Source organism: Neolamprologus multifasciatus, chromosome 20 (assembly GCF_963576455.1).
Source record: "Neolamprologus multifasciatus chromosome 20, fNeoMul1.2, whole genome shotgun sequence".
NCBI lineage: Eukaryota > Metazoa > Chordata > Actinopteri > Cichliformes > Cichlidae > Neolamprologus > Neolamprologus multifasciatus.
Genome location: NC_140458.1, coordinates 1,403,923 through 1,414,867, shown reverse-complemented (window position 1 = coordinate 1,414,867; position 10,945 = coordinate 1,403,923). Strand labels below are relative to the sequence as shown.

The window sequence follows — 10,945 nt, the reverse complement described above, 5'->3', positions numbered from 1 at the left end:
ATCTTTCTCTGCCCCCAACATCTGGACGTCTAGCAATTCTGTAAAGTAACAATTTCAGTGTTTTTGCATGTATGGTACTGTTGTCTTTCTCATTAGAGTATGGCAGTGCTACAAAGTACTCACCGATTCTCATTTCGAAATGTCCTAATGATGCTTGCCACAGTGTAGCGGCTCAGTTTAGGCTGAACCCGTTGGCCAGCTTCCCTCAGGGTCATCCCATGGTTGATGACATGGTCCACTATTGTAGCTCTGATGTCATCAGTTATTCTGTTTCTTACTCTTCTTACTCTTCCTCTTTCCCCTCCTCGTCCTCTTCTTGCTCCTCCTTGTCCTCTTCCTCTAACTTCCTCTAATCCTCTTGCTTCTTCACCTCCACGTCCTCTTCCTCCAACTTCTTCACCTCCACGTCCTCTTCCTCCAACTTCTTCACCTCCACGTCCTCTCCCTCGGCCTCCTCTGATTCTCACTCTTCTCACTCTTACTGCTCCTTCCATTGTACTCCACATAGACAGCTTACCTGTGGCCTGTTTATAGTGCTTAGGCTGATTGCAAAGTGGACTAATTATCTAAAACAGTTTTCACAAGTGAAAGTGTGCCAGACAGTTGGCAAAATAGTGTTAATGATAGCCATACATGTGTATAATTTTGCTAGGAGTGTGTTGGAAATTTGGTAATTGAGTGTAAGCAGTGAGTTGTGTTTAAAGTTCTGCAAAAAGAGTGCTGTGCAGTGAATTGTGCCTACAGTTTTGCAAAGTGTGTGTTACAAAATTGCAAACTGAGTGCAAAGCAGTGTTTGTGCTTTTAGATTTGCAAACTCAGTGAGTGGTTTTGCTATAAGTATTACAGTTTTTTCTGAATGCTTAAACCCTAACTGTGATTCTTATAGCACAATTCCTAAAACTATTAACACTTATAGCAAAACCACTCACTGAGTTTGCAAAACTAAAAGCACAAACACTGCTTTGCACTCAGTTTGCAATTTTGTAACACACACTTTGCAAAACTGTAGGCACAACTCACTGCTTACACTCAATTACCAAATTTCCAACACACTCCTAGCAAAATTATACACATGTATGGCTATCATTAACACTATTTTGCCAACTGTCTGGCACACTTTCACATGTGAAAACTGTTTTAGATAATTAGTCCACTTTGCAATCAGCCTAAGCTCTATACACAGGCCACAGGTAAGCTGTCTATGTGGAGTACAATGGAAGGAGCAGTAAGAGTGAGAAGAGTGAGAATCAGAGGAGGCCGAGGGAGAGGACGTGGAGGTGAAGAAGTTGGAGGAAGAGGACGTGGAGGTGAAGAAGCAAGAGGGTTAGAGGAAGTTAGAGGAAGAGGACAAAGAGGAGCAAGAAGAGGACGAGGAGGGGAAAGAGGAAGAGTAAGAAGAGTAAGAAACAGAATAACTGATGACATCAGAGCTACAACAGTGGACCATGTCATCAACCATGGGATGACCCTGAGGGAAGCTGGCCAACGGGTTCAGCCTAAACTGAGCCGCTACACTGTGGCAAGCATCATTAGGACATTTCGAAATGAGAATCGGTGAGTACTTTGTAGCACTGCCATACTCTAATGAGAAACACAACAGTACCATACATGCAAAAACACTGAAATTGTTACTTTACAGAATTGCTAGACGTCCAGATGTTGGGGGCAGAGGCAGAATGTTCAATTGACATCTGTACACGGAGAAAGCAAAAGCCAGATGTGTTTTGTATTCATACCATCAGTGTGCAGTTGGCGCATTGTGTGCTTAGTAGATGATGGCTTGTGTGTACTGTTTGATACGAAAACACCATTTTTACGAAGGTGTGAAGAGTTAATCTAGCTGTGTTCGCTTTTGCAAGAGAACTACAATGTTTTGATAATTAGGTGACAGGTTTTCTTATTTGTGTGTAGAGTTTTGCAAAAATAGCCAATAGTTACAAAAAATGTGCTTAAGCAATCAGAAAAAAACTGTAATAGTTTTAGGAATTGTGCTATAAGAATCACAGTTAGGGTTTAAGCATTCAGAAAAAACTGTAAATGGAGGCCTTACTACTGACTGCCCGAACAGCAACACTTGTGTTTCCTTGTGTTGGAGAGCCATCTTGTGGCTGATTTAAGAATTGTTCAAACGTGACTTGATAGTCACGCTTCCACTGAGACCATTTCTGCTGAGGCTTGATGATGATGAGCAGTCGATGGATGAGCTGAAGGTCCAGTTCCGTTCCACCAAGACGCTCCATCAGAGCTGTGACTGCCTTCAGTTGAAAAAATATAAAATAAAAAAATAAGGGCCAAGTGAAAGAGGAAGTAAACGTCAGGTTTCTGACTCAGACAGAAATTGGAGTGTAAAGAGGAACATGTGTTTGACGTTTTCTCCAACAAGATCAAATTCAAAATGAAAATCCTCCATGGACTGAATATTGTTGACTCTTTAATGATGCACAGTGATTTTGAACCACTGTGTTTTTTTACTTACAAATCACCAAAGCTGTAAAATGATGCCTTCTATAAATAAGAAATATTGCAAAAGCGAACTCTGTTTCACCTCAAGTGGCTCTTCAAAGCCATCCATCGTTTCTCAGCTGCACATGTCTGAATCTGTAGTTATTTCTCTAATGTGTCCACAGCAACATAAGAGCTCTGGCTACTGATCTAATGAAGTATAATCATAATAACATAAATGTTTTTGTTTCTTTACATAAACTGGACATGTAGCATTTTGCAACCTACCACACATTATGCTTGATTTATTAAAATGTTCAGTGATCGTAGAGGCAGCATTACCTAAACAACAATATGTATTGACCTGGATCAGGATCAGTTCTATAAGTGGATTTTTATTTTGTGTTTTGTCACAACCCGGCTCATAGGAAGTGACAATCAAGAGGGAGACCACACACAGGTTTGTAAAGGCTGTAAGACATATTTAATGAAAATAAGATAAAGCAACTTAAACACAATTTAAAGGACATAACAGCCATAACTGAAACTTCCAAATGAACAAGATGGGTGCCAGACAGAGCGAGCCAGAGGCAGAGCAAGCGAGAGACTCCGCTGGTTCAGGTGTCGTTATATACACTGGGACTGGCCTTCTCAGGTGTGCTGCATCTATAATTGGGTCAGCTCCACCTACCTGGAAGAAACAGGTAACAGAAAAAGCAAAACCCAAGGCCAACCCACTGGTTTCTTCAGCCTCCACAGCACAACCAACTACACAGAGTTTTACCCCGACCATCTCCACACCATCTTCATCAATTTATCCTAAATCTAGGAACAGGAGGTGGGTTGCAAAGCAGCTTGTGGATGTGAAACATGTGCTGACATGGTAAAGCAACAAACACTGTGCACGCTTTATGAAATTTACCGTCTGGATGCAGAGAGGTGAAATGGGATAAGGAAGTATTAACTTTCACAGCTTAAAGTCCACCTGACAACGACACAGAGTCACAGTTTCACTCCAGGATTCTCCAAACCTGCATCAGATTGACTCCTTCTTACCTCTGGTTGTGTGTGTGTGTGTGTGTGTGTGTGTGTGTGTGTGCATAAGTTCATGACCCCATCACTAAACACTCATTAAACAGTTTCACTATGAGTTTTTTGTGTCATTCACTAGTTTCGGTTCTTATTCTTAGTCCCTGTGTCAGTGTTAACGAGAGTTTAACCTCAGTCCTCCTGCAGTGACACTCTGTAACCCTGCTGCTGAAGCAGAGGTAGTGTTCATTCAGTCCACAATCCAATGAAAACCATAGATCAAGCGATTTCCCCATCTGCAGACATGAATGTACCTGCTTGTTATTAGTAGAAACGGTGGTGACAAAAAATGAAACTTGTGTAACTACAAGCCTACTCTGACCTGTCCACGTTGGAACAGAAATGCCTTAAACAGGTATAATGCTGCGTAATTCAGTGACATCGTTGCCCTCATGCAAAATTAGAATGCAAAATATTTTCCTTGCAGGAAGTGGATGGAAGTCAAATCACAACACGTCATGCATGTTTGACTGATTACTGTTCAACATCTTGAACACAAAATTTGCATCAAAAGTATGTAAAACTGTGTCCTCAGATTCCCAGAACACAGGATGAAAGCACCTTTAACACTTTGACTGGAAAAACTGAAGAAATGTGCATAAATACTAAATAGATATCCTTAGAATAAATTTATTCTGAGTGTATTTTGACTTTATTTTGTTTAGGTTGAAGTTTTTCTTTTATTGTGTTTTTCTTTTTGCTAGTTTATATTCTTAGATGTCTCGTCACCTTTTGCAAATAACTGAGATGCTCAAAACTACAACTGCATTAGGCCAGATCTTAGGGATATTGACACTGATGCTAAAATCCTCAAAGATCTTGTTGAGGAAGAAAATCTCCCTGAAGTCTCACTACAAGCTGAGAAAGCTGCTGCAAGTCGTGCAATACTAGGAATGGAGGAATGCAAAGCTAGCACATTTGTTTGATAAGCTAAAAGAGTTTCCTTCCTGTTTTATGACAAAAATGAAAACTGGTATCAAAGGTCATCTATTGTGAAATAGAAAAGACTAGAATGAGCCGCTCTTAGGAGCTCAGTGAATTCCATCATAGGGCGCCACCAGTCGTGAAATTTCCTCGCTACTAAATCTTCAACAGTCAGTTGTTGGTGGTATTATAACACAGTGGTGGTGCCAAACTTCAGATTAGTGAGAACAATGTAGAGAGCTTCATGAAATTGGTTTCCATGGTGGAGCAGCTGCAACCAAGCTTTACTTCACCAAACCCGGTTTAAAGCGTCTGATGCAAAGATGTAAAGCATGCCACCACTGCCCAGGGTTAAAGTCTTCTCTGGGTCAAGGGGCTGGCTTTACATTTCTGCAGAGTCCCTAAAATAAAGTCCCACAGAAACTTCCAGTGCTACTTACTGATGGAAATCCTTATTTCCAGGAAGCAGCAAAGAAGCTGCAAAATACTGCAAAAAAAAAGAATATGTAATGTTTTATAACAGCTGAAGAAGGAGAAGTAATAGTTTTACATCAGAACACACACCAACACACACCATGATCAACCTGAGTGAACAGTCAGATGAGACTTTTGCCTCTTTTCTGGGTTTGTACTTCCTCCATCAAACTGCATCAATGCAATGTTTCTATTGCCTGAACTGCTTTCTAAGAAATCAGAAGACAAGAGAAGAGAACAAGAATCATGGATGATCAAACTGTCTTTGTGTTCCCCTGCTTTGGTTTTTGACCTTCTTCCTCTGTTTGTTGTAAATGAAGCTCAAAGTTAGTCGTCTAAGGAGCTTGGAAAGAAAAGCGTCTGGACTTCTTTAAGTTGCTTGAAGACGTTTCACCTTCATCCGAGGAGCTTCTTCAGTTCTAAGGTCAAATGGTGGAGAGACCCAGATTTAAGCCCCGTGGGAGTGGGAGGGACACTGGACCCCCTAATGATCCTCCTTAGACTACGATGAGCTGGATGACTGAGAACCTTCAGACATGGTAAGTTTTGCCTTTATTTTTTGTGTCATCCTTTTTAAACCACAGCCAATGCAAATGAATAACAAGCTACACAAAAAAACTGGATCACTTCTTTATTATCTCCTCAAACAATTGTATAAGCATCAACATTCTCACACATAATCTTTATTTAAAAGTTGAGTAAAACATAAAACAGAAATCCAGCTGATTCAAAGAGCATCTGATGTTTGCACAGACAGGCCGTTTCCATCACTTCTGCTCACTTTGTTGCAACAATCAGTCAAGACTTTAAAATAAAGACTTTGGTTATTTGAAAAGATACGTAAAGTTGAATATTTGAAATCAATAACTCAAGCAAAAAGAAAACAGCAAAAGAAAAAAAAATACATTAAACGATGACCTACCACCACATTTTCATCAAAGCGGTCTGAGCTCACAGATGCTGCAAAAAATCTTATAATTACAGAGCGTCCTATCACCAAATACCCAACAAACCTGCTCTTCAAGTCAAGTGTTAAAAGGTATGACCAACATCTGGAACTATGTAAAGCCTTACTCAGTGACAGGAATCACAACAATTTTTATAGTTTTCTATTCATAAAGTTCTCTGAAATAAGATTTGTATGATTTGCTTTATTTGAGTTATTCACACAAAGTACAGAATAATATGATAATATTTCTCAATAGAGCCTGAAACTTTCAGACGATGCTCTTCTTCTTCATTTCCTCGTCATCCTTTTGGAAAACCGATCCATCTGACTGCTTCCTCCAGCTCAGTTTGATGTCTCCCTGTACTCCCTGCTCCTTCAGCTTCTGTTTGATCTGAGACACATAAAAGTACTTTCTTCAATAACACTCACTCAGTCCATCACTCAGTCTTTCATAGTCAGCTTAATCCTATAGCTCATGCTTAGTTTTTAATGAAAAATGACCAACATTGTAATTTGACTTCAGCAGGTCAGTGTTATAAACTCCAGAGGAAAAGTAGTTTAATAAAGTTCGAGAGATTAGAGGTGAAAGATATAAAACACGACCTAAAGTTTCATCACACATTAAAAAATCCCTTATTTCTGTTTTTGTTGTGGCTTTCAGACTCTGGTTACTATTTTTAGATCGCTCTGTGAAAGTGTTGCACTGACCAATTTTCATAACTGGGACTACAACAAACTACAAACCAGAGACCAAACAGGATCATGGTCCTGACCCGAGGCATCACCTTTTGGCTTGAACACTGTGGACTGTTGATTTTCACAGTACTCGAAGGATTACTCACCACAGCTTCATCTGCCAGGATGAAGCAGACTGAGACTCATGGCTCTTACACAACGCTCTTCTAGTCTAACTGAAAACTCAAACCCTCACTCAGTCTGAGGCACTTAGTCTGCATTTAGTCAAATGCAGGAATCATCACATTGCTTTAAGCTTCTATTCAGAAAAGTATATTGTTACAGTATTGTGTTGAAGCAGATACAGTTAGTATTAGTATGTGTCTGTACACATCACCAGTACAGACCTGTGTTGGACTTAGTGAGATCTTGGACGGACTCTTTGTTGTTTATTAATAAGTATACCTTAAAATGTGTCATGACTTACCTGGTTCAGCATGGCTTCCATCACATCAGGGTGGGTCAGATCAGGACTGGAGTTGATCAGATTCACTCTCACCACTTGCTTGTAAACAGGCGCTTTGCAATAACCAAGAAGAAAAATAGTTACATAGTTATTGCTGCATAAGAAACAGGAACAACTGCTTACAATGAAACAAATCTGAGTGCAATTTCTGCAATGCAGGAAACGTCAAATAACCCAAGAGTCTGTGCACAACAATGGTAGATCTCCCCTTTACAGGGCACAAAGCAAACCATCAGATTATGATTATCTGCTCATTGATTGGGTTAACAGAACTTTTAATTGTGTCAGATTACTAATCGTTTCATACATCTTAAGCTAAAAACGTCTTTGTTTATATGAATGCGTTTTGTAAATGTTGGCTGACAGCAGCAGCATCAGAGGCCAGACTAAGACTTTCTGAAACATGGCTTACCGATGTAGCAAACAAATTCTTTCATGGAGTCACAGGTCCAGTCCTCCCATTTTGCATTTAGTAAAAAGTTTGCTGCCACACAAGACTCGTGTCCCATCAGATTGTTAGGTTCAATAATTGTCCAATATCTTAATGAGGAGTTACTTCCATTTGTCCACTTCCAGGAATCTCTGTAAAGGCCGATCCACACCCTTATCCCTGGAGGTACCAGGTCATCTATCTTCTGGTTCTCTGTCATGTTCCTCACACTGGCCAGGTCTGTGTAATGACGTCTGCAGTAGCTCTGGGCCTCCGTCCACGTCATGAGATTGTCAATGTAGACAAATGTCCTAGTCGACCCTGAAAACAGACCATACTCGAGTGCTGTGTACAACCATTAATGCATTTGTAAGTGTGAAGAGTTAGGCCGTTGTTGAAACGTCAATAAAAGCTCGGCAACAAAAATTAAGAACATGAGCTGCTTTGTTGAAAATGCTCACCTCTGTTATCAGAGCAGACGAATCTGAACACAAACTCACAAGAATAATCAAACCACAGTCCATCAAGCATCAGTGCGCAGAATTCTTTACTCATTCGGTTGTCTGGTTGCCAAGGTGACCAGTTTCTGAACTCAGCCTCACTGGTTTCTGACATTGACCACCTCCAGCCGTTGATGTCATCATACAGCCCGATCCAGGCTCGCTGAAAGCACCAACGGATTTGTTTCATTAGACATAAAATATATGAGTTAGGCTGTCAGATTGTCAGTAAGAAACTAGGTCTCAGGGCAGAACATATCATTTTGGTGTTTCATTACAAAATTGTGTAATTGAGTTTTTAAAAATTACAGAGATTTTATCAGATTCACTGAAATAATTATTTGCTTGTAAATTTTAAATTCTTTGATGTGTACAAGCAAAAAAGATTTAAGCAGACAGATCCTAACCCTGGATGGGATGCTACTGACCGAGTGGATGTCAGCTATGTCTCCCTGCTTCTCTCCACAGCTGCCTGGTTCCACTGGTCAAACTGGTCACCTTTGTCTGACCCACTCTCTCACACATTCACTTATTATTCTGATTTTATCTGACTACACTTCATCATATATTTATCTTTCAATCACATTTATCAGGCATTAACATTCATTTTTATGGAGTCAGAATTAAGTCTTCAGCAGTTCTGGGTGTAAGTGGTCACAACCTTTTTTTCCTTTTTACACCACACGTCCCAAATTCATTAGTTGATAAATAATAATTTTTTAGTAAACATCATGGAGTATGAGATGGTGGGGTTTTATTTTAGCAGATTTATTTTACACAATTCTTAAAACAGCAGTGAATGTAGTGTTAATGACTGCAGACGGAGAGGATGTTACATGTAAAACTGTACATAACCACACTGAAACAGACCGAAACAGAAAGCAGAGAAAATCTACTGAAATAAAAAAATAAATAATATAGTTCAGTATGTTTAAAGTTAAATAATTAGTTGGCAAGTTTCCAGAAGAAAAGAAATTGAGTTTACATAGGCGTTCTCCATGATGCTCATTTTGCTCAAGTCCACCATGTCGTTCAGCGTCTGCACATCCTGCATGTCGTCTATAGCAGCCAGGTCAGTGTATTTGTCCCTGCAGTAACTCAGCGCTTCAGTCCATGTCTTCAGCTCATAAACAAACTGGTAGTGATGTTTGGAGGTGACGGCACAGAGCCCTGTAAAAACAGCATATAAGCAAGTATTTGGATTAAATGTGGTCTTAACATTTTAGCTTCACTGTTACATTACATTTCTATATAATTATTGTTTGGTGTAATTATTAAAGAAAAGCAAAAAATACTGAAAAAATGCATTTTTGTGTTTTGTGAAAAACTGTGAAAGGTTTTATGACTACAAGTCAAGTGGCTTTATTATCATTTCAGCCGTGTGCAGTGGTGCAGTACACAGTGAAACGAGACAACGTTCCTCCAAGACAATCACAGTCAACACAGTGCAACACCAGACAGAACACAACGATACAGGACAGTGTAACAATGACAGTGGGTTATGCAAAAAGTAAGTACAGTAATAATGGAAGAAGAGTCAGACAACTTGCCTGTTGCGGCTATGATGAACAGAACTTTCTCCATCCCTGGATGCTTCGTGCTTTGTCCTTTAGTCTGTTGATATTCAGCAGCTGAAATGACTTTTTTATCTTTGTCTCCATGCAAAATGAATATGCAAGGTATTTCCAAGAGGACTATGAATACATGAAAGCTATGAATGTATGAGTGTGTGCAGAGGTCAATTCAAAACAAGTCAAATCATTTTCATTTACATTCATTATTTTGCATGAGGGGGGAAACAAATCCGCCTGTAAACTTTTCAACTAGAAACACTTTTATGACACTTCATCGAAATTATGATGTTCATAGTCACTCTTACATGTACTGACATTTTATTTGTCCACTACACTCCACTACACACACACACACACACACACACACACACACACACACACACACACACACTAAAAGCTAATAACACTAAAAACACATCTTGAGCTTCAAAAATGTCTTCAAACTCGTGGGGACGGTCCCCACAAATATAGTAGCATCTTCACATACCTGCACTTTGAAGCAGCTTCAGTCTTTCTACTTGTTGATGTTGATTCATGGATAATATCCAAATCCATGCAGAGCCATAAATCAAGCTGTAGGAAGCACTAGCTAGAGCCAGTGAGTGGAACCAAAGGCAAAACCAGAAATGGGCCACACCCAAAAACATTGGTTTGCTGTAAGGTGAAAAGGCTCTTTGTAGTCATAGTTACAATAGCAAAACATGGCAGTGGTGAGGTAACATAACAACGAACTGACATCCATCATGACTGATTCAACAATCAGGCAAAGTGTTTCCTGCTGTTCTTTGGATGTTGTCCTGGCTTCTGTTGTGATCTACTTGAAGTACTTCAGGATTATTTTTGGCAGGCCAGTCCTGGGAAGGGTCACCACTACTCCAAGTTTTCTCAATCTCTGGAAAATGTTTCACACTGTGGTTCACATTAGAAATGCAGTTTTTTCCAGACTGATAGATATCAGAGAGTTTGTTTCTCAAGTGTTTGCTTAGTGTCATAAACTGGCTGCACAGCAGGCACAAAAGGACCCACAAGCAGACTCACATGCAGCTCTGTTGCTGGCATGCAGGTGATGAAATAAAACTTAAACTAAACACACAAGGAAATACACAGCCAAGAATGAGGGAGAACGTGACGTTGGACTGAGGGAAACAGTACAACGACGAGGGAACAGAAAACCCATGGGAACACAGCTGAGACAAATTATTGTATTTTCCACACTATAAGGCGCACTTACAATCCAATCTTACAATCAATTTTCTCAAAAAATGTGCTTTATGTATGAATTCTGGTTGTGCTCACTGACCTTGAACCGATTTTATGTGGTACACGGCACGCAGAAATCTGTCAAAAAATCTTTCAGTACGA

At 39.8% G+C, this 10,945-nt stretch overlaps 2 protein-coding genes and 1 pseudogene across 3 annotated transcripts in view; 1 reads left to right on the top strand and 2 right to left on the bottom strand.

Moving 5' to 3' along the window:
• Window positions 1-837, bottom strand: part of LOC146494008 (uncharacterized) — a 1,769-nt pseudogene extending 932 nt beyond the window's left edge. Inside the window, exon 1 of the transcript XR_014871397.1 lies at window positions 1-837. This exon is cut by the window's left edge and continues 244 nt beyond it. The product of XR_014871397.1 is annotated as an uncharacterized LOC146494008 (transcript).
• LOC146493997 (uncharacterized) overlaps window positions 1-10,945 on the top strand; it is a 159,424-nt gene that overhangs the window by 38,739 nt on the left and 109,740 nt on the right. The gene's annotated exons all lie outside the window — the stretch shown is intronic.
• Window positions 4,852-9,593, bottom strand: LOC146494007 (putative C-type lectin domain family 20 member A). The gene is made up of 6 exons (XM_085145908.1): window positions 9,560-9,593; window positions 8,995-9,179; window positions 7,971-8,172; window positions 7,492-7,830; window positions 7,041-7,132; window positions 4,852-6,269 (listed from the first exon to the last, which is right to left on the bottom strand). The coding sequence occupies exons 1-6, from the start codon at window positions 9,591-9,593 to the stop codon at window positions 6,147-6,149; spliced, it is 975 nt and encodes a 324-aa protein (XP_085002034.1). The 3' UTR covers window positions 4,852-6,146.

Bases quoted from the DNA above. Each gene is read 5' to 3' on its own strand.
- LOC146494007 (XM_085145908.1), bottom strand. From the start codon at position 9,593: ATGGAGAAAGTTCTGTTCATCATAGCCGCAACAG. The intron at 7,133-7,491 runs GTAAGCCATGTT...GTTATTGCAAAG, and splicing joins AGAATTTGTTTGCTACATCG to CGCCTGTTTACAAGCAAGTG. The intron at 6,270-7,040 runs GTAAGTCATGAC...TATGTGTCTCAG, and splicing joins TGGAAGCCATGCTGAACCAG to ATCAAACAGAAGCTGAAGGA.